The sequence below is a fragment of the Vanacampus margaritifer genome, chromosome 3 (genome assembly GCF_051991255.1).
Source record: "Vanacampus margaritifer isolate UIUO_Vmar chromosome 3, RoL_Vmar_1.0, whole genome shotgun sequence".
NCBI lineage: Eukaryota > Metazoa > Chordata > Actinopteri > Syngnathiformes > Syngnathidae > Vanacampus > Vanacampus margaritifer.
In genome coordinates, this window is record NC_135434.1 from 8,501,651 (window position 1) to 8,521,748 (window position 20,098).

The window sequence follows — 20,098 nt, forward strand, 5'->3', positions numbered from 1 at the left end:
TTTTTGGGTTTTTTTTTGTCATGTGGTCGGTTTTTTATTTTGTGTTATTATGTACCATCCAAACAGTAATATTTGCCGTCTTTACCGAGTATGTTCTCATGCCTCATGAGGCCCGTCTGGTAGATCTCGGTCTCACGGAACCAGCTGGCCTCCTCGGTGGTGAAAAAGACTTTAACCGCCACTTTCTCCCCTCGCCAACGACCCATCCACACCTCGCCGTAGCGGCCTTTGCCTATCTGCTTCACCATCTGGATCTGCTTGGCGATTGTCCTCTGCACCTGGAGGTGTGTGGGGGGGGGGGGGGGGGGCAGAAAGATGCAGGTTAAAACTCTTTAAGTGTGCCTCCGCATTGTGGATATTTTACATTATATATATATATATATATTTAGTTGAATATTTTGGTTGTTTAAATATACTGTGAAAATTCTCTCTCAGATTTTCAGCTATTGTGGAAGTGTCTGGAACCCCTGCAATAAAAAGAGGTTGACTCTACAGTATATTCCCTATTTACTGGCCCCTGGTAGTGGAGTACTTCCATCTCACCAGCAGGGGGAGCCCTGAGCCAGAACCAGAGCTCTGTGACTGCTCGATCAAATCCTTCAGGGACTCTCCGGGAGGAATGTAGGTCTCATCCTGCTCCAGGCCGATGGTGTAGCGAGGACGGGACACCTGACGCTTATATCTATTTGAAGAAAATAAACACACACAAACACAATGAATAGTCTGCAGAGCCTTTTACAGAAGAAATGTTGCTGGATAATATTCACCGAAAGTAGCAGAAGACAATAATAGCAGCCAGAATGATGCTGCAGACAGTGATGGAGATCAACAAGGCCAGATGGTGGATCTTGCCATCTACATAGATTGGGAAAAAAAAAAAGTGCACCCATATTAATCAATTTAAGCACCGTACAAGTCAACTTCTCAAAAAAAAAGCTTGGCAATTAAGCGTCGTTCATCTGTCTTAGGGCACCTGCTTCGTACGATCCCAAACCAAAATGGTTCCGTTTCAGACATTGGGTTCTTCACATTTTGACCCAATTTCATGTCAATCGGTGAAACTGGTTTCAGGGGCAAATTTATCCTGACTCCACCTTACTTACTACAATGACCATTTTAGAAGGCAAACTTACGAGGCGGATCGAGAGGCGGCAGCATAGGATGAAGGAATCGATTGCAGTAATCTTGATTCGTGCAGCATTCCAATGTCTGCCTTTGACGCAAGCGTCCTGTGTGCTAAACACAACAAACCAAGACATATATGATGTTTACAACTTGATTTAGGAGTGACTCAACTTTGACACGTTTCCCTACTTTTCATATGATTAATGCGGAACAAATTTGATGCAAACAGATATGGCAACGCTTTCTTTACTTTGGTCCTTCCTCGGGTCTCCTGACGGCCTCACGACTCTGGCTGGAAGTGTTCGGTTTAGGTGAACGGTATGGGATTTTTTTAATAGGTTTTAGGTGAACTAATGAATACACACACACGCACGCACGCACACACCCACATACAAAATTTAAAAAAAATTATAAAAGAAAAAAAAAAAGAGAGAGAGAGAGCAATGATGATGACATGTCAAATCGGTAAAATTACCGAATGAACAATTCTGAGCTCTCCAGAAAAGAAAAAAAAGATATGGGAAAGCTGATCAAAGCTAACAAATGTGCAAAATTGCTGCGCAGTTCATTTGAAATGTTCAGGAAGGACCGACTACATGTTAACAAAATCATGCCGTGTAAACATTTTTCAAACGCTAGAAACAAAAAATATCGCAACATTGAATTTATTCAGCAATTCAATTTTGACGGTTGCGAATGATTAAAGGTCTGATTTGGAGCCTGTTGACGAAATTCATTTCATTTCCTTGCGCCTGGGTCAAGTCAGCGTAATGTGACGATTGTCTGGTCCTGGCCTCTCCTAGCGCAGTTTTTCACAAGTGCTGTTTGGATGTTAAATGGAACAAATCACGGCTTTTATGCGGTTGCAGGCGTCATGCAACTAATGCAACTAATAAGTCAAGGAACATCTGTGCATATTTTTGAAGCTGTTGGAAATCAAATTGAAATTGTTTGGATATACTCACTCGGCACTGAAAATCAAACCCGACGATGCCCAGGCAACCTGCAGTCAAGACGGGAACGCCGCCTTCTTCCTCCACCATCGTGAAACAGTAGCCGTCCGTCCTGAAGAACATTTCCGTTATCCCATCGGTCTGGCCGTCCTTTCATCGGAGACGAGCGTGCCGGCGTACCTGCACGTGTTGTTGGTGGAGTCGTCCGGGCAGTGGTAGTTGCAGTGACACAAAAGCTGCGGCTGCGACGAGGAAGCGGTGGACGCGCTCACGCTGTTCTCTTTCCCGCCATCCACTGCCGTCGCTTCCCTACTGGTTGCTCGGATCAGCATGCTGTCCAATATGTTGCCTGGGAGATGGAGGAAGTGCAGACCTTGAATTTGGTAGCTGGGCCTTCGTTGTGGACCTTATAAACCTACTACTATCATGCCATAATTATAGACACTAGGGGTGTAAAAATGAGTGCGTTAGTTTAAAGTTTCTCCAGTAATTTTTTCAATGACTGCGCCCCTTACTTGGAAAGCCTGCAACTGGGGGAATTCCAGTCGCAACGCAGCACACACGTCCAAGTCAAAATTTAGCAGTAATAAATGTAATAGTAATGCATATATATCTCTTTGACTGCCAAAAACGTTAAATAACGTTTAGTAAAATCATATGGAGGAGTGCCAAAGACGTTAAAATACGTTTTTTCCAAAACAGAGGTGAAACTAACCATTTTCTATTGTTGATTACTGAAAAACGGTATAAGGTAGAAACAAACTTTTTTTTTCTGATGAAAGATAAGAGTCCAATCTTTCATTTGGTAGTATGTGTGTTTCCATAGTCCAAACACATAATTTTCTGTGGACTTTGAAAGATCAGTCAAAAATGCTTAAATCGGCTGGCACCCGCGGCATCCCTTTTCTGAAAACGTCTGGCAGTCAAAGTTAATTGTGGAGACTGGGGTCAAGTTGTGTTTTACAATTTGAAAAATGTTCCGAATTTCACAAGTTACTTCATGTTAAAGATTAGATAGCTCTTAATTTGAAAAGGTCACCAACGTCTTACAAATGCAATTATGCCATCTAGTGGCAGAATAATGACTTCAACACAAATCAATATCACTCTCATTTTTTTTTTACAGTACAGTAAATCTTAATTATTATGAAATTATTTTACCAATGACTAAAAGATGCAGCTTTAACATTTCCCCCACTTTTATGTTAACAAGAGTATGAATTAACTTGGGGAAAAAGATTTTATTGTACATTTTGAACAGATATATAATTTGCGATTAATCGTGAGTTAACTATTGAAGTCATGCGATTAATTACGGTTAAAAAAAAAATAATCGCCTTACACCCCTTATAGAAACCATCGATACTAGATACAAAAAATGCAAAATGCCTAAATGTATAATCATACTTGCCAGAGATGTTGATTATTAAATGTATTAATTTGGGCAGGCTGCTAAAAGTACTCCTCAAGTTGTATTTCAATGCTTTCCTGCAACCCGAGTTGCACCCTCACCACTCACCAATGCCTCCAGTTTGTAAACTTGCATGAACACAAACAGCGTCGGCTACAGCAGATACTGTACTGATAAGTCCTTTCCCACAACACATGCTTTTTCAATCTTACTAGTCAAACTTTCCCAAAAGAAGCAGAACAAAGCTTCGGTATTCCGTCTTATCCTATTTCAAAGACGCACCTGTTTGTCACTTGAGGGAGGATGTGGAGGGGGAGTGTGTGAAAGTGCAAAAAGTATCTCTGCTCCGTAGCTTTTCGGATTTTCATTCATTCCGGCACGCTCATTGAGAGCAGATGCCTGACAGCTGCGAGAGGAGATGCTGAGAACTGAGCGTGGGAGGTGTTTTTTCTCTCTCTCTCTCTCTCTCTCTCTCTCTCTCTCTCTCTCTCTCTCTCTCTCTCTCTCTCTCTCTCTCTCTCTCTCTCTCTCTCTCTCTCTCTCTCCCTCTCTCTCCCTCTCTCTCTCTCCCTCTCTCTCTCTCCCTCTCTCTCTCTCCCTCTCTCTCTCCCTCCCTCTCCCTCTCCCTCTCCCTCTCCCTCTCCCTCCCTCTCTAAAACGTGCTACAGACATGCATAGCTTAAGTCTGCAACCTTATTCTTGTTTGTTGTCTGTATATGATTTTTCATAATAATTATCAACAATGATTTACATGGTAGGAAACGGATAAAAACCAATATGCAACAATGATCACGACACAGGTGAGCTATTTTTAAATGAGGCCAGCAGACTACTTCTTGGTGCCCAGAGTTGCTAACCAAAACAGCAGCACCGTTTTGTTTTTTGAAATTGAGCAATTAGCGACTTGTTTATTGAAAGGGAGAAACAATCAAACACAAACACAAAATAAGAACAAAGAAGATGGATGAAGGTTTTAAAAGGAGGTCACTCGGAGCGAGGACTAAGTGGAGGAGTCGGAGGAGGGGTGCTGTGAAACCGGATAACCAAAACGAGACGTGACAGATCTGCGGGGAACTATTGCGGCAGGCTCACAAGAGACGTTGGCCTTTGCTGCCCTTTCTCTCACTCCGCAGCCCTCCTGCAAACACTTAGCGCCTCGCTCCCGCGCTCGCTCACTGCATATCTCTTCACGATTGTGGATCTTTAAGGTAACCTTGTCATCCTCCATTAGCTTTCCTTTTGTCATTTTGCTGGTGTGGCCTCTCTGCGTGGCTCCGGCGGCTCGTCATGCGAGGTGCCGCCGTGCTGTTGACAAAACACAAAAGGCCTGCAACCCAGCATCCGCCACTAGCACGCCGTGTAAGATGGGAGCAACCGGGCGGAATAGTCCGTTAATTCCGATGACCACAGGATAAAACCGCAGCTTCCACAAATAAGGCACAATACAAACAACAATAGAGGAGAACAAAGGTATCTACTTGTAGGAATGTTGGCCGCAGTAATGAGACACACTTTACTTGAGAAGAGATTTAGGGCTGTGGCAGCAAACTGGAGACTGTGGAGTAAAGGGCCACAGTGTCAGGAGCTAAAGAACATGGAGTATATCTTGGGAGCTTGGATGCATCAGTTGGGAGTGACAACAAAAACAATGAAGAGTCTCTGTGATTGCATAAGGGCTGCAACAGCAAAGAGGAGACTGTGGTGATACATAATTATCCAAAGCCAATTTACGCTTCACAGTACGATCAGCGGAATTGATTTATCTTGTAACCGTGCTGCCTCGCGGCTCCCTGCTGTCTCCCGATTTTCAGCGGAAATGTCAGGAATGCCAGCAATCTGCCAATCCATCTCTTCCTCTCCAGCACGTTGTGACCATCTACCAACCATGACCGACCACCTCGTCTTGCGTGGAGTGCTTCTACGCTGTGAGTTTATCTTATCTGCATGTGGCAGGAAGGGTGATCAGAGTCAATCGACAAGGTCAAGCATTGGGAGGAAATAACAATTGTACAGTCATGTTTAGAGAGATGATTAGAACTGGAAAAGCTTTGCAACTCAAATCAAACGGACGGCTTTTAAAGTCTAAAATGTCCCTTTGTTTATTCCATCAATGGCGTAATCAAAGCAATAAAAGACAAAGACTGGACAGTGACAGGAACGTTTGTTATATATATATATAAAATATGTGTTCATAAGTCCAAGCGAAATAAATTGTTCCAAAACAGCATACGTCGGGTCACTTGTATCTCAAGGCACCAATGTACAATTTCATCGCATTTTGAACGTCACCCCATCGGGCTTCACCTTTTAAAGGCACATGCATGTAAACAGACACTGAAAATTCAACAGTAACTTCTATTATAGCTTAAAGCGGGTATATGGAGTATATATATATATTTTTTTTTTTAAGTTTTGCCTCGAGTTTCTTCTAATGTTGGTGATTTTAGAATGTGTCCTCGCAATAAACGAGGGTACGTCACAGTATTTCCATTCCATTACCTCTTACGGGAAAAATCCATCCATCCATTCATTTACTACCCGCTTATCCGGGTTTGGGTCACGATGGCAGCAGCTTTAGGAGGAAAGCCCAGACTTCCATGTCCCCAGCCACTTCAACCAACTCCTCCAGCGGGATCCCAAGGCGTTGTTCCCAGCTTAACTGAGAGACATAGTCTCTCCAGTGTGTCCTAAGTCGTCCCCGGGGACTCCCGCCGGAACACCTCTCCAGGGAGGCGTCCAGGAGGCATCCGAACCAGATGCCAGAGCCACCTCAACTGGCTCCTCTCCGCGCGGAGGAGCAGCGGCTCGACCCCGAGTCCCTCCCGGATGAGCGAGCTTCTCAAACTATTTCTAAGGGACAGCCAGGACACCTTACGGAGGAAACTCATTTCGGCCGCTTGTATCCGGGATCTTATTCTTTCGGTCACGACCCACAGCTCGTAGGAACGTTGATCGACCAGTAAATCGTTCTTCACCACCACAGACCGATACAGAGCCCGCAGAAAATGAAAAACAAATTTTAAAAAGAATCCAAACAAACTGGATGTCAATGTCAAGCCATATCCAGTGATAAGTGATTTCCACTCTACAAGCTCTCCAAATGTCAAAACATATCACAAAGCTCAACACGTTTTATGAGTCATCAAAATGGTTCCAAGCTATTTTGCTAAACTCGCCTTTCAAACGCCATTAGCAATCCCCAGGTCCCGCCCCTATTGGTCTCGGAGTCCTGATGGCAGGATATAGAGGCCACTGTCAACACGCAATTAACAACGGCTCGGCCCCAGAAGACCCCCCAAAAAGCTTAAAGACTCTTTTCATCACATGGGGGCTTTGTTGGGAGTGGAGGACGGAGGTGAGGGAGTCCCACGTTGTGCTCGACTAACAAGATGGAGACGGGCGGGTCCAGATAGAAAAAGAAAGGCCAAAGCAAAGAAAGAGCGTTCATTAGTCATCCAGCTGGTGTCAAATAAAGCCTTTCATCCAGCTGGTGTAAATACTACCTGCCTTCCTTCGCCTTTAAGTGGTTGTTCATCTTCCCCGTGTTTGACAGTCGCCAGTACGTGGGGGGAGCGACGTGTTAGGGGTCCCGCTTGCATGTACTTTGATGCCCAATTTTTTTTTTAAATCTTCACGTTGTTCCTCACGTCAGCGATCGGATGAGCTAAACCATCACGGCGGAATGTCTTAATGACTTCGGGGAAGTCGGACTTTGAAACAAACCCGGGCTGATCTCGTATGTAAGGTTGTTGACGGGCAAGTAACGTTTATCAGGATTAACGGTTGGTAGGAGCAACACTGTGGGAAATGGTTTATTTCATTCATGTCCCATAAAGATGATTGCATTCACCTGGTCCAATGGGACCTTGACAACTTTTTATTCCAAAGACTTGTATGATGGTTTATTGAAGATCGTGTGAATGCGAGTGTGAAAGGTTGTTGGGCCTTGCTATTGATTGGCAACCAGTTCGAGTCTTAGTCTAAGTCGTATCTGAGATGTTTTTGTCCATTCGTCCAGGAGAACGTTCATGAAGTCATGGCAATCATTCGAGTTCTTCCCAAAATGTGTTTTAAGTGTCACCCAAACATGCCCTTCAAGAACCACATGCACGCCATCACCGAGTGGAAATGGAATTTATTACTACACGATACGGATTTGTCCAATTTCAGCGCTGAAATTTGCTTCAAACTAAAAAAAGACTTTCAAGTCTACGTCCTTGAGACTTTTTCATGCATCCTGTTGTGACAGACATTCCTCTAAAGTGACATTTGCTTCGAAAGGTTGAATTAAAAAATAAAATCCACTCTGTTTTTCATGGCAAATCCTTGAAAATATCATCCAACTTTGGCATCTTGCTCTGCCCGCATTAGATGACGTAGGCAGAAACACTTCACACTTTAGCACTGGCCCAGATGATCAGAGTATGAGAGTTGGAGTTTGAGCAAAATGGCTGTTTGAAATAAAAATGGACGAATTTCTGTTCCGCTTTAGGCATGTCGTTTTGAGACTTTTTTTTCGTGCATCCTGATGCATATGTCCGCCCAAATAGCAATAACCAACAGGGTCCAATTTGTTCTAAGTTTATGAGTGAGTTTTGGAAGGGTGTGTTGGGGCACCCCCAAAATGCATACAAGACAAGACACGCCCACTTGCTAGAGAATTGGGGAGTCCTCTTGTGCATGTTTAGGCCTCCAAAAGGCAATTCCATTTGTGAGATTTTGATTTTGAAAAATGACATTTATTTGCCGCACTTATTTGCATTCTTTTCAGAACACACAGCTCGGCAAGAGCAATTAAATAAATAGATTTAAAAAAATAATAATAATGCTTTCACATCAGAACAAGAAGAAGAAGAATAAACAGCGATTCCAAAGATAATTGGCTGGCGTGAAAAAAAATAAATAAATAACCATCACTTCATCATGTCAAATGAGAACAAATGGCTCTCTAGTGAATAAGCCAAGTCTACATATTGTGTGTGCGCGCTCTCCTGTGGTGATGAGTGACGGCTACACACAAGGATTCCGGAACTCCCGGTTCATTCTAGAAAAGCCCTCGGAGCTACAAAGCAGTGCTGGAGAAAAGGGAAATCGAAAGAGGATGAAGAAGAAGAAAGAAAGAGGCAAGAGTGTGCAGAATCGAGAGCATCTGGTCTTGTCATCAATTCTCTCTCATAAATAAGTCAAATTATATGCATGCCACCTGAAGCCCATTTGTCCTTAGATAAAAATCAAAGCTACAGACAATGTAGTTGGGATTTTTTTTTTTATGGTTTATCGTGTTCATAACAAATGATTTTGTAGGATTCATACACAGAAAAAGGGATCCCATACTACAGTATATAATGAATTGGAATATAGATAAATAAAAAGGGTTATTTTGGGGGGTAATCAGGAAGTCATGATAGGGGTTAGTTAGTTCATGAAAAGAGTTAAAGGTACGGTAAGGCGAAATGTCACTCACGGCAAAAACGGTAGGCGAGGAGTCGACTTGGCTCACTTTTTCTGCACCGACTACTCGCCCTACTTTTAGCGGTTTTCAAACTGTGGCTACAATCAACATTTATTTATATACTGTAGCAACTTCATAACAAATTAAATGACGGCGCAAATGCATGTTATTGTTTTGTCTTACGCAAACTTCTTTCAGGGTTGATTAGACTTATGAGCCTTGCAGACAATAACCATAACTGATTTCTCCCAGCAGGGACTCAACGCTATCTTCTTCCCGAGAACATCTTTTTGTCCTTTTCTCGAGTTATTTATTATCTCAATGTGTGTCTGTGTGTGAGTGTGTGTGTACGCATGAGCATATTTGGTCTACAGGCAGTCCTAAATTGTTTTTACCTAACCACAAATCAGACATGAGATCTCTCAGCCGTCAACGTTCAAGACCTGAAGGAAGTTGCTGTCCGCCAACTGTGTCCACAGACGTGAAACTCAACCCCCGGGTCCGAGGTGTGTGCTGCAGTCGTACGCACACGCACACGGAATCACACGCTCACGCCGTTTATTTTGGCAGGTCGCCCAAGTGTTTTCATGGCCACTCAAATAACCCGTCGGCCTATTAAGACATTTCTATGATTTTTTTTTTTTTTTTTTTGTATCTGGTTGCTGAGACGGGACGTGATTGAATTGCGGACACTCAGCCATTGTTTGATTACTCGATGGGAATAAAATGGAAGGATTATTTGGAAAGAGCCTATAGTAGTGGATGATTACTTGAACAAGAGAAGAAGATAATTGAACGCTAACTAAAGTGTAAAATTTGGAATATGTGCATAATTAGACACGCCAAATGGTTTGTTTCACAAATGCATGTGGGAAAGAGTAGGCGGCAAGCGTTAATAAAAGGTCAGGCGAGAAGATTGGACCGAGGCCATTTGTGTCACAGCCATTAGCGGCTACTCAGACCGAGTAAAGTACATAAAGTTAGCACAACAAGCACAAATCCAAGAATTCAGAACTCAAGTTGTGATGAAATCGAACGCTTACCCAATGTGAACCTGACCCACATTTTATTTCCTTTGATTGCTTTTGAATTGGTTGACAAATGTGATCGCTATTAAGTGCCATTGAAATGGAAATGATCAAGTTGAGGCAAAGACAAATATCATCATCATCATCAAGTTACTCAACTGACGGTTTTATGGTAGTCGGACAAATTTGTAATATTTTACATTTATGAAGACAATATATTCACAACAATTCTTTTGAGCATAAACAAGTCCGCTAATTAATTCCAGAGCAATACGAAGCCACCTTCTTTAGATACGTAATAAAAACGACGGCAAATACTCACACTCGCTTGCTATTTTTACCATAATGCATTCTATTCCCGTGATACCATCATGTGACACATTGTTCCGTGGCGGTGGCGGCGGCGGCGGCGGCGGCGGCGGCACGCAAACATCACGCTGACAAACAATAGGCACACGACGGCCAGGAGCCAATGGTGTGCCCCGGCAAATATAAAACGGATTCACTTTCGGACCTCAAGTATGTGAGCGTGCTCAAACACTCCACGTCTGACCCAGCACGAGATGGCAACATCTCACTTGTTTTGGTTGTTAGGAAGCTCGTCGAGGTCGAGTTATTTTTACACTCTTTTCACGGAATACAGTGTAAATATCTTTCGTGGTTTACTATGTCTGACCTTGATTGGTGGCAGAGCAACGCAACACTGTCGCTTTCTTTTGAGTGATTGTTTGTAATAATAAAAAAATGTCACGTCCCTGACGCTTCCAAAAACACTGATTGCAATCGTCTGTTTACATCTAGAAGGCCTCGTGATGTTTATTCCAAGGCTCCAAAACCTGAGAACTGCGAGCTAGATGTCGTAAACCAATAGTCCAACATGCGACTAATCAAATTATTAATTACTTTTAAGAATGTAAAAAGGTTGTCTGTCTGTCTGTCTTTTCTCCAGGAAGAAAGTTCAGGATTTGAACCTGCTCTTTTTTATGTAAAGTTTGCGCGTTCTTTCAGTTGGTCAGTGGATGGCTCTTATGGCAATTCAAGACACTCATTGAAATATATATAAAAAAATAATAATAATAAACAAAAAAATTAAATAAAAAAAAAACGAATATGTTGCTTTTCCTAGGTAGCAAAATGCACCATTGAACGGCGCAGTCAGAAAGTGATGTGCTGACAAAAAAGAAAAAAAAGAAGAAAAGAAACAAAAAAGAAAGTGATGTGCTAAATAACAGGAGTACGAGGATGGCCTGTATTTACTTTTTTCTCAGCGCAGTAATCAGTAGTCAGTTTTCCGTTTCATAGCGGCACTGTGAGAAACTACCCAAAAAAAAACACGCTGTCATTTGGAACGGAACAAAAAACAACAACAATAACAAAGGTCTCTTTCTATTTACCTCTCGGCATATGGAGACAAATTTTCGACGCGGAGACTGTGGCGCGTAACACCGCAGCCAAATAAGTCAACTAACGTTTATTTTTGCCATTCTTTGTCGTGTACACTAAAATGTTCGCCAAAAAAAAATGCTCCGCCATTGCTCCAGTCTACACATACTGTAAGTTGTGATGTGTTTTTTTCCACCCTTAAGTGTAAGAATGTGTACACGTGTGTGCGCGCAAGGCGCAAGTTGATGGTGTTAACATTGCAGCTGGCATGTGTTTATTTGCCCTGCGTTCTGACCTGCAGGCATCTCAGTCATCTATGGGCTCAAACGGTCATGTTGCTCTCATTTATAACACACATACAATACTGTATATACAGTGTGTGTGTCAACATGTCTGCAGTTGTGTTTTTGTGACAAAATACAAATGAACAAATGCCAGCGGTATACAAATGTGTCGTAGGCAGCGGGTACGGGGTGTTTACAGTGGTGCGCGTCCGGCTGTCTACTGTGTGTGATTAGCTGGCCATTAACCGAGGCACATATCACCCATCGCCAGCTCCAGGCCTCCTCTGCTCTATCTCACCGGACAAACATGCTGTCAAGCTTGTTCTAACACACGTACACACGCACGCATGTATTTAAACACTCATTTCCATCTGCATAGTCATAAGGTCCATATTACAGTACAGTTCATATCATGTGCGTCTATTTCAAACTAAGCCTTATGGTATGTCCACAAACCCGGAATTACAACTTGTATCATATTGTACTTACATTGAGCACTTAGCTTGGCTCTTATGGAAGTAAAGCAGACTCTTTTTTTTTTTTTCCAAAAGGGCTCACTTTCAGAAAAAAGAGCAAGATGCAATATAGCCAAATTGGTTGTAGTGGGTACACTACTACAGACGCTCCCCTACTTACGAACATTCGAGTTGCGAACGGTACATGCGAACATTTCTGCGCGTACAGTATGTCGAAAAATGTTTGGAAAGAAATGCTGTAAGTTAGATTTTGTATTGCGCGTAGTGCTTCTTTCCGCCGCTAATACCGACGATTGGCGCTGTGAGAGCTCATTGGAGGCTGAGCAACGTGGCGAGGAGGAGGAGGAAGAAAACGCCGGTCCCCATGAAGGAGGAAATAACTTTTGAAGCCGATTCCAGCGACGACGAAGAATCTCTCATGATATAAAATCCTCCTCTTCCTCCTCCTCCATCATCTCCTTAAGCATCGAGTACATCTTCCAAAAGTAAGTTAAACTTCATTTTATTTATCTTATTACGTACATGTACATACTGTGTGTGTCTCGCTCTCTCTCTCTAACATACGTAGTACAGTACAGTACTGTACGTATTCTCTCCATTTTATTAAACGTTTTTTTCAGTACAAACCAATGCAGGTTACTTGTACAAGCCTTAAACATACTTATATAAACCTTCAATATACTTATATAGGCTTTAAACATAAATTATAATACAAAATATAGCACTGAAGCAACTTACGAACAAATTCACCTTACGAACGATCGTCCGGAACATAACTCGTTCGTAAGGTGGGGAGCGTTTCCCCCCCCCCCCCCCCCATTGTATTTGTCGTCTAATATTTTTTTTACGCACACACGCACATACACATACAAAAAAAAAAAAAAGCAATGATGATGACATGTCAAATCGGTAAAATTACCGAATGAACAATACTGAGCTCTCCAGGGAAAAAAAATATATATATATATATTTTTTTTATGTTATCGTTTTGTTTTGTTTGTTTTTTGGAGCCAATTCCATTAACAAATCTCTGACAAATTTATGTTGGCAATACCAACATCATTTTTGATAACTGTGATCTTTTGGTGCACTATAATCTTGACATGAAATGTTGGTAGTGTTCCGCTTCTATTACCGTTTGTCTTTTCTGCTTCCGGAAGATCTGTAATATCACATTTCATCCTCTCGTAAATTTTATCAAGCGCAGAAGAAAAAGTACTTATGAATAAATGATAAAAACAGCCTGCTGATGGCAAACTGAGTGTATATCACTTGCACACAGGAGAGCGATCTAGTCACGGTGGGAATCAGAAAGATTGGAAGTACAGTATTACACTGGCTGCCGGCCAACGTCATATTTTAACTGCCTGGTGACACATCTACGGACAAACTAATAAAAATTGAGCATATGATTACTGGATACTGTCTTCAGTCGTCTATGCGTGGTCTTAAGTAGTGCTTATATCTGATATTTCAAACTCGCTTAACTTAACCATAACCGATGATCCTACCTATTCCTTAACTCCCAACCTTATGTTGGCACTGACACCGTTTTTTTGGTCCATGATCTACAGATGGTCCGGCTCCCAGTGGCAGGATATTTCATCATATGATCGAGGGCTGATTCACAAATCAGATTTGTCATAAACACGCACATGCTAGATCAGCTGTGTCTTACCAAGAACAGTCCGACTGCTGATGCGTATTCATCACCGGATGTAATACCCCCACAAACTCTTCTCGCTTCCTTCCAGGGGTTAATTTTTGCATTCTCGCGATATCGTCAGTCATACATCCTGGTCTTCTATAAGATGTTAACGTTTTGTTTTCAGTTGCTCTGAAGCAACTCCTCCCCCCTTTTTGTGTTTTGGGATTGGCAGCCAGCTGATCAGCGCTGTTACTACTAGCGCTGTACTTACTCAATGCACTTCATCAATTATAGCTTTTTGGACTTAACTAGCTCAAAATAAAAGATGTCAACTGTGTCTCTTTGGACAAGACATTAAGTTGTGTCCCTTTGGGCCTAACTACCTTTTGCTCAAAAACATCAACTGATTGGAATCAAGAAAAAAAATACATCTCACTAAAAGATACATTTCTAAACATGAAAACACATTAATTGTGTCTTTTGGCGAAAAACTACCTATTAAATACAGTATATAGCTCTAAAATTTCCACTTATTTAAAAGTGACAACCGTGCATATTTGGACAAAACTAACCCTTACTCAAACGCAATAAGTGTGTCCCTTTTGGCCAAAATACCTCTTACTCAAAAGCATTAAGTGAGACTGTATATAAAAAAAAAAAATATTCAAAGATATCAACTGAGTTGCTTTAAACAGAACCACAAAGTTTGTAACAACAGCAACTGTGTCTTGCACAAGACTACATATTATTCAAATGTATCCACAATGTTTCTTTGGACAAAATAGCCTCTTAGTCATCAATGGTGTCTGTTTGGAACAAATCTAACTCAAAAGCAATAGTTGAGTCTCTTAGGACCAAACTTGAGCTAAATCCAACAAACACTCATTGGGGCACTCGCAAGTCAAGGTAACGTTGTACCTTTAAGAAAACTAAAGTAGAAAGAGAGCTAATTAAAAGTTACACGTCCTTGCCACAACTCTGTGAACAGTGTTAAAACAACAACGTGGGTGACTGTAGATGTTTTGGCCAAATGTGTGTGTGTGGGGGAGGGGGGGGGGGCAGGTGTTTGGTGAAGCTCAAACAGACCCTCAGAGTCTACACACATGGGGGGGGGGGGGTGCCAGCCTCTCATTAGTGGCTGGTGACAAAAGCACAGCAACTGGCAGAGCTTTTGACCGTGAAAACTGATACAGTGCCGCTTCTTTCCACCAAGGACAATGAAATGTAAGCTATTGCTCCTCGCTTCCCAGAAGTCACACTGAAGGCTGCAGCCTGGCGTAGGTGGAAGGTCACAGGAGATCTGGGAGTGTGTACAGTATGTGTGTGTGTGTGTTGCATAGCGTACTCATTTCTCCTTGACGGACAGGGAACATGTCGTCCTGTACTTGACCGAAGGAGGATCGCCTTGACAGACACAACACCTAAAGCAGATTTTCACCGAGCGCTTTAGTTGGGTTGTATATGGAACAGTTAAGAATAGTAAATCCTCCCGTGGCTTGCCTATCTTTCTAATGTAAGATAGTGATATCTACCGCAACTCACTCATAACCGAAAGAAACTCAAGTCTATCATGATAAGTTGAACAAAAAAGTCTCAAGGACCCATGATTGAAATTGAAGAGAAGTCAGCCATTTTGGCTTGGAGCAGCCATTTCAAGTAAATTCCACTCGTATGCAATTCTGAACTGCTACTAAGAAATTTGCCAAAAATGAGCCTAGTAAATTTGATGATTATTTCGAGGATTTGCCATGAAAAAGAGGGAATGGGGGGGGGGAAATTAAAAAATAAATCCCCCGACACCAGTTTCACCAATCGAAACAAAACTGGGTGGACATTGCGATCATAAACACAACAGCACGCACACACAAAAAAATAAAAATAAAAATAAATAAAATAAATTAAGGAGAGCAATGATGATGACATGTCAAATCGGTAAAATTACCGAATGAACAATACTGAGCTCTCCAGAAAAAGAAAAAATTAATAATAAATAAATAAAAAATAAATAAACACAACAGATATTAAGGTTTCAAGAATCTGTGCGCAAAATTTAATATGAAGTCAGGCATTTTGGTTTGAAGCAACAATTTCGGCAGCACCCGAGCAGAGGCAAGATTGCAAAGCTTTTTGTGCAAGTCAGATGATCTGCCATCTGGATTTGCCATGTAAAAGTGGGTGCTCACACTTTTAAATCTCTTTGCTTCTCATGACATCTGTCATGAGGACATTTGTGACAAGAATGATTGCACCTTCTCATTACTGCTTGTTATTAAAGATGAGGAAGTAACCTATTTTCACACTTGTATAACTATCATCTAAGCAACAGTTCGCAAGTTCAAAAAAACATCCACTAAGTTGGTGGTTACGTAACTCAACGTACCACTGTAAATAGTACCCAACCAATTGGTGGAAACTGGAGAACACTAGCACAGCAATGGAGAATCAGCATGCTGGTTCAAAGAAGAAAAAAAAGACAATAGGGAAGACAAAAGCGTGTCTCAAAGAGTTGGGCCAAGGCACTCCACCAGTTCCATCTCCTTCCTCCCACGCCGAGCTGAATCTTTCACCAGCAACATCAATCATCCACGGGCCGGCCACTGAATGAACGGACGTTCCCGTTGCTTGGCCAATCCATCACTTATGCGTCGGCCAATGAATGAGCCCCGAGAATAAGAAGTTCAAACAACTGAAAAGGCCTGGGGTGCACTCGAGTAAGCTTATAACATCAGACACCAGGAAAGTTTGAAAAGTTAAATGATTAACGATTTTATTTTTTGTACCTCTGCTCAGGAAGTTATGTTTTTAGATGTTGGTAGGTAGCAGGACTATACGTTGAGGTGGGAACTAAACCACTCAATTATAGAAAACCTTCAATACTGTACAAAAACTGCACCACAAACCCATCATCAATATGAATGAACATATTTAGTGCTAATGTGACAAAAAAACAAAAATAAATAAATAAATTATACCATAGTCAGCTCCTACAATGAATGTTGCCATAGTGAGTCCCAATTAGAAGCAAGCCACTACATTTGAGCTTCATAGTTTCACAATCATTTCAAGGATTCGCCATGAAAAAGACATGCAAGCTAACTACGATGCATGATTTTAACAAAGGATAATTGTTCCATCTAAGAATTTGTTGCGCATTTATATACCAAAAAAATGTGATGTTTTGATTTCAACAGGTGGCAAACCAAAAAAAAACAAAAGCTGTGTTTTTTATGAACCAACTGTGCTTGGAGATTTCTCTATAAACTCCATTTAAAAAAAGAAAAACTTAGAATAAGAACAACTTGGCCCGGGTTCAACTCGATGTCAGACTCCACATACGTCTCAGTCGCTGGCAGCTGTTGTTTGGATTCTTGGACAGAGCAGTCAGTGTTCACATGAATCAGAAACATGCAGACACTTTGTATGTTTGCCTTCCATGTGCGTGTGCGTGTGTGTGTGCGTGTGTGTGTAATGCTCAGACGGTCACGGCTTTCAGAGCCACTCGCTTGGATGACAGACCAGAATGGAAAGCCGTCTCTAAAGTGAGCCGTGACAAGCGAAAGATGGACGAGAGGATGGATGACGCGCGGCCAAAAGGTTGCCGGACGACCTCGGGGTTGGGGGGGGGGGGGGGGCTAAGGGGCGCGCACCGCGTGAGCTATGATGAGCCCGCGAGCTGGACGCACTTCAGAGCTTCCCCCGGCTGAAACAAGCGCCGTCACTTTAAATAGAACCAAACTGCACCAAAAAAGAAATTGAGAAAAAATAAGGTCAGACGCTATCACTCACAAGGCCCGGGCAGCGCGGCAGACAGCTTAAAAGCGCGCAACGTTGTTCTTCAAATTCCTCCCTTTTTGGAATGTGACGGTGGGATGATAATGTATCAAACAGGTGTAAACCGCAGAAGGGGGTGGGGGAGGGGCGGTCGCAGTTAAAAAGAATAACACTCAGGAGGGCATGGACCCTTAATGTGTATCAACATGAAAAACAACCCTTGACATGCAAGCGCATCCAATCAGTTGAAGGCCTTCTCTGCTGGCCTTAACACTATTAGAAGCACTGGCCTACATTTACGCACTGAATTATTTTCTTCCCTATAAATATGTAGAAATGTATTCGCAACATTATTTTCTTCATTTTATTGTATTTCTCTTGAGCGCACAACTTCCTGTACGTATAGATGGAGTTTTTTCCTTTTTTCTTTTTTTCTTGTCCAATCAAAGTTCAGCCAGTAAGTGTTGCCATGTCACCAGAATCTGCCCACGGCCATTCATAATCATAATTTATTCATAATCGTAATTTTTATTTATTAACTGATATTCTGAGCTTTTACGCCACCCATAAATTTTGCACAAAGGAGATTGAAACGCCAGATATTTGACCTTGGTCAAAGAAATCTATCCTTATCCACTAAAAGTTGATTGTATTCTTTTTGGACAGAATTATGAAACAGATTTTACACCCATCCCAGCAAAACCAAAACTATTTGAGCTGCCCAACTCCTAAGGAAATTGTCAGAAAATTCTTGTGAAAATTTAAGATCGATATTATATTTCCACCTTTTTCAGGATCCAGAATTGTTGAGCTTCTTCTTTGTCTATACCACCTTGACAAAGAGTCCTTGAAATAGTTTTCAAGCGTAATCAGAAATGGCACAATCATACCAATGAAACATATGCTACCATGGACACGCCTTGAGATGCTACTCGTCTTCCTCCTTTTTATTTGGGGACTATAAACGCAGGAGTCGCAACAAACCGCCGTGATGACACCACAGCGCGCAGCAGCGCTAAAGATACAAGAGCCATTCATGTGACACCTCGCCAATCACACAGCAGATACCAAACATGGTCACAGGCTATGCGGCTGATGTGCTTTGACAGCGTTTGTCAACACATAAGGCACACTTTGAATTAAATCGTGGCACATAATGATTAATGATAAGTACAGATACTTTGGCAAGAAGACATAAAAAAAAGCTGGTGAGAATGCGATTTCTGAAGAAAATGCATGTGAATGCTGAAAGGCTGACACTGAACTGATACGTGACGGAATTAAGTGAATGGTTAAAATGTAGAATGTGAGCCTTGCAGTTGGAAGGGAGTGAATTGGACAAGAAATGTGGAAAGAGGTTAAAGTATGTCAAATAGGTCTTGATTTGTGAATTTTCTTGGGAATGTGATTAATAGTTCCCAAGATGTTCTGAATGTGCTGAACAATGAGAAATTGGAAGATGGAAATGTGCAAAACGTCTGTGTTGATTTGGCAATGTTGTCACGGAAAATGTGTGAATTTGGAGAATGTGAAATATAGTTCCCAAGATGCCAAGTTGAAAAGTTGGTTAGAATCAGTGGTCGATTAAGCTGTGAACTATGGAAGGATGATTTTAATTTGAAACATGTCTCCATTTATTTCAATGGGATTTTTTTTCCAATCATTTGAAAAGTAGTAACTTTGATCTTGTGGAAAACAGTTTGCAAGATGTCCTGATCCACGTAGAATATAAAAATTGGCGAAATTTGGTGAAACCAAAAACAAGAAAAAAACATTTTTGGGGTGCAGAACAATGTGTTAATGTTCTTCGCCATTCACACAATAAAAGTGAGCGCATGTAAAAGAAACGGTAGAATGGACTCTTACCATGCACCGGCGTGTCCAGAGAGACGAGCCCGAGTAGTAGCAGTAGCAGCAGCGCAGTTCTGCGGCTCCACAGGCAGAGAAGCAGCCTTCCTCCCCACACTGGCATGGTCAGAGTGGGCCCGCCGCTCCGCTCGACTCCCCCTCCACGCTTGCTCGACACTCCTCGCGCACTGCCTCTCTCCTCTCTTGTCAAGTGTGGAGGACAAGGGGGGGGGGGGGGTGAGGAGGGTTGTCAGAGCAGAGCTTCCGTATTGCTGCGATGTGACAAAGTCCACGCCAAACGCGCCACCACCACCAGCACCGGCAGCAGCAGCAGGTCTAGTGGCTCGTCGGCTCGTCCTCCAACCTGAACTGACAGTAGCACACACAGAGAAAGAGAGAGAGTTCACTTGCCCAGTAAGGAGGGAGGGCTGGGACACATATGGAGGGAGGCGGTGGTGGCGGGGGGGAGAGGGGGGGCGATCCGTGGGAGGAAAAGAAACGGGGGCAGGGAGCAGACAGGAGAAAGACCAGGTTTAGTGCAAAAGGGGAAAAGAGGGGTGGAGGGTGGATGTATATAATAGAAAACAGTAGGAGCTGACTTAGCGTGTACAGTACACACACTACTAGGCCATTCCAACCGTGACACACTTGGCCTGGATTCCTGTAAATTATTGAGTCGGCTTGTTGTATTTCTATTGTGCAAGGTAGTGGTTATTGTG

The 20,098-nt window shown here is 42.3% G+C and overlaps 1 protein-coding gene across 3 annotated transcripts in view; it reads right to left on the reverse strand.

Annotated features, from left to right (window-relative positions):
• LOC144048798 (bone morphogenetic protein receptor type-1B-like) overlaps window positions 1-20,098 on the reverse strand; it is a 47,141-nt gene that overhangs the window by 2,592 nt on the left and 24,451 nt on the right. Inside the window, exons 3-9 of one of the 3 annotated variants that reach the window (XM_077561159.1) lie at window positions 19,398-19,743; window positions 2,259-2,427; window positions 2,091-2,190; window positions 1,134-1,236; window positions 768-855; window positions 544-682; window positions 86-278 (exon numbers count right to left, since the gene is read on the reverse strand). In XM_077561159.1, coding sequence (XP_077417285.1) covers window positions 86-278; window positions 544-682; window positions 768-855; window positions 1,134-1,236; window positions 2,091-2,190; window positions 2,259-2,427; window positions 19,398-19,503 — 898 coding nt within the window. In that variant the 5' untranslated portion in view covers window positions 19,504-19,743. Of the gene's footprint in view, window positions 1-85; window positions 279-543; window positions 683-767; window positions 856-1,133; window positions 1,237-2,090; window positions 2,191-2,258; window positions 2,523-19,397; window positions 19,749-20,098 lie in introns of all 3 variants that reach the window. The other 2 variants (XM_077561158.1, XM_077561160.1) reach the window with 2 other exon arrangements.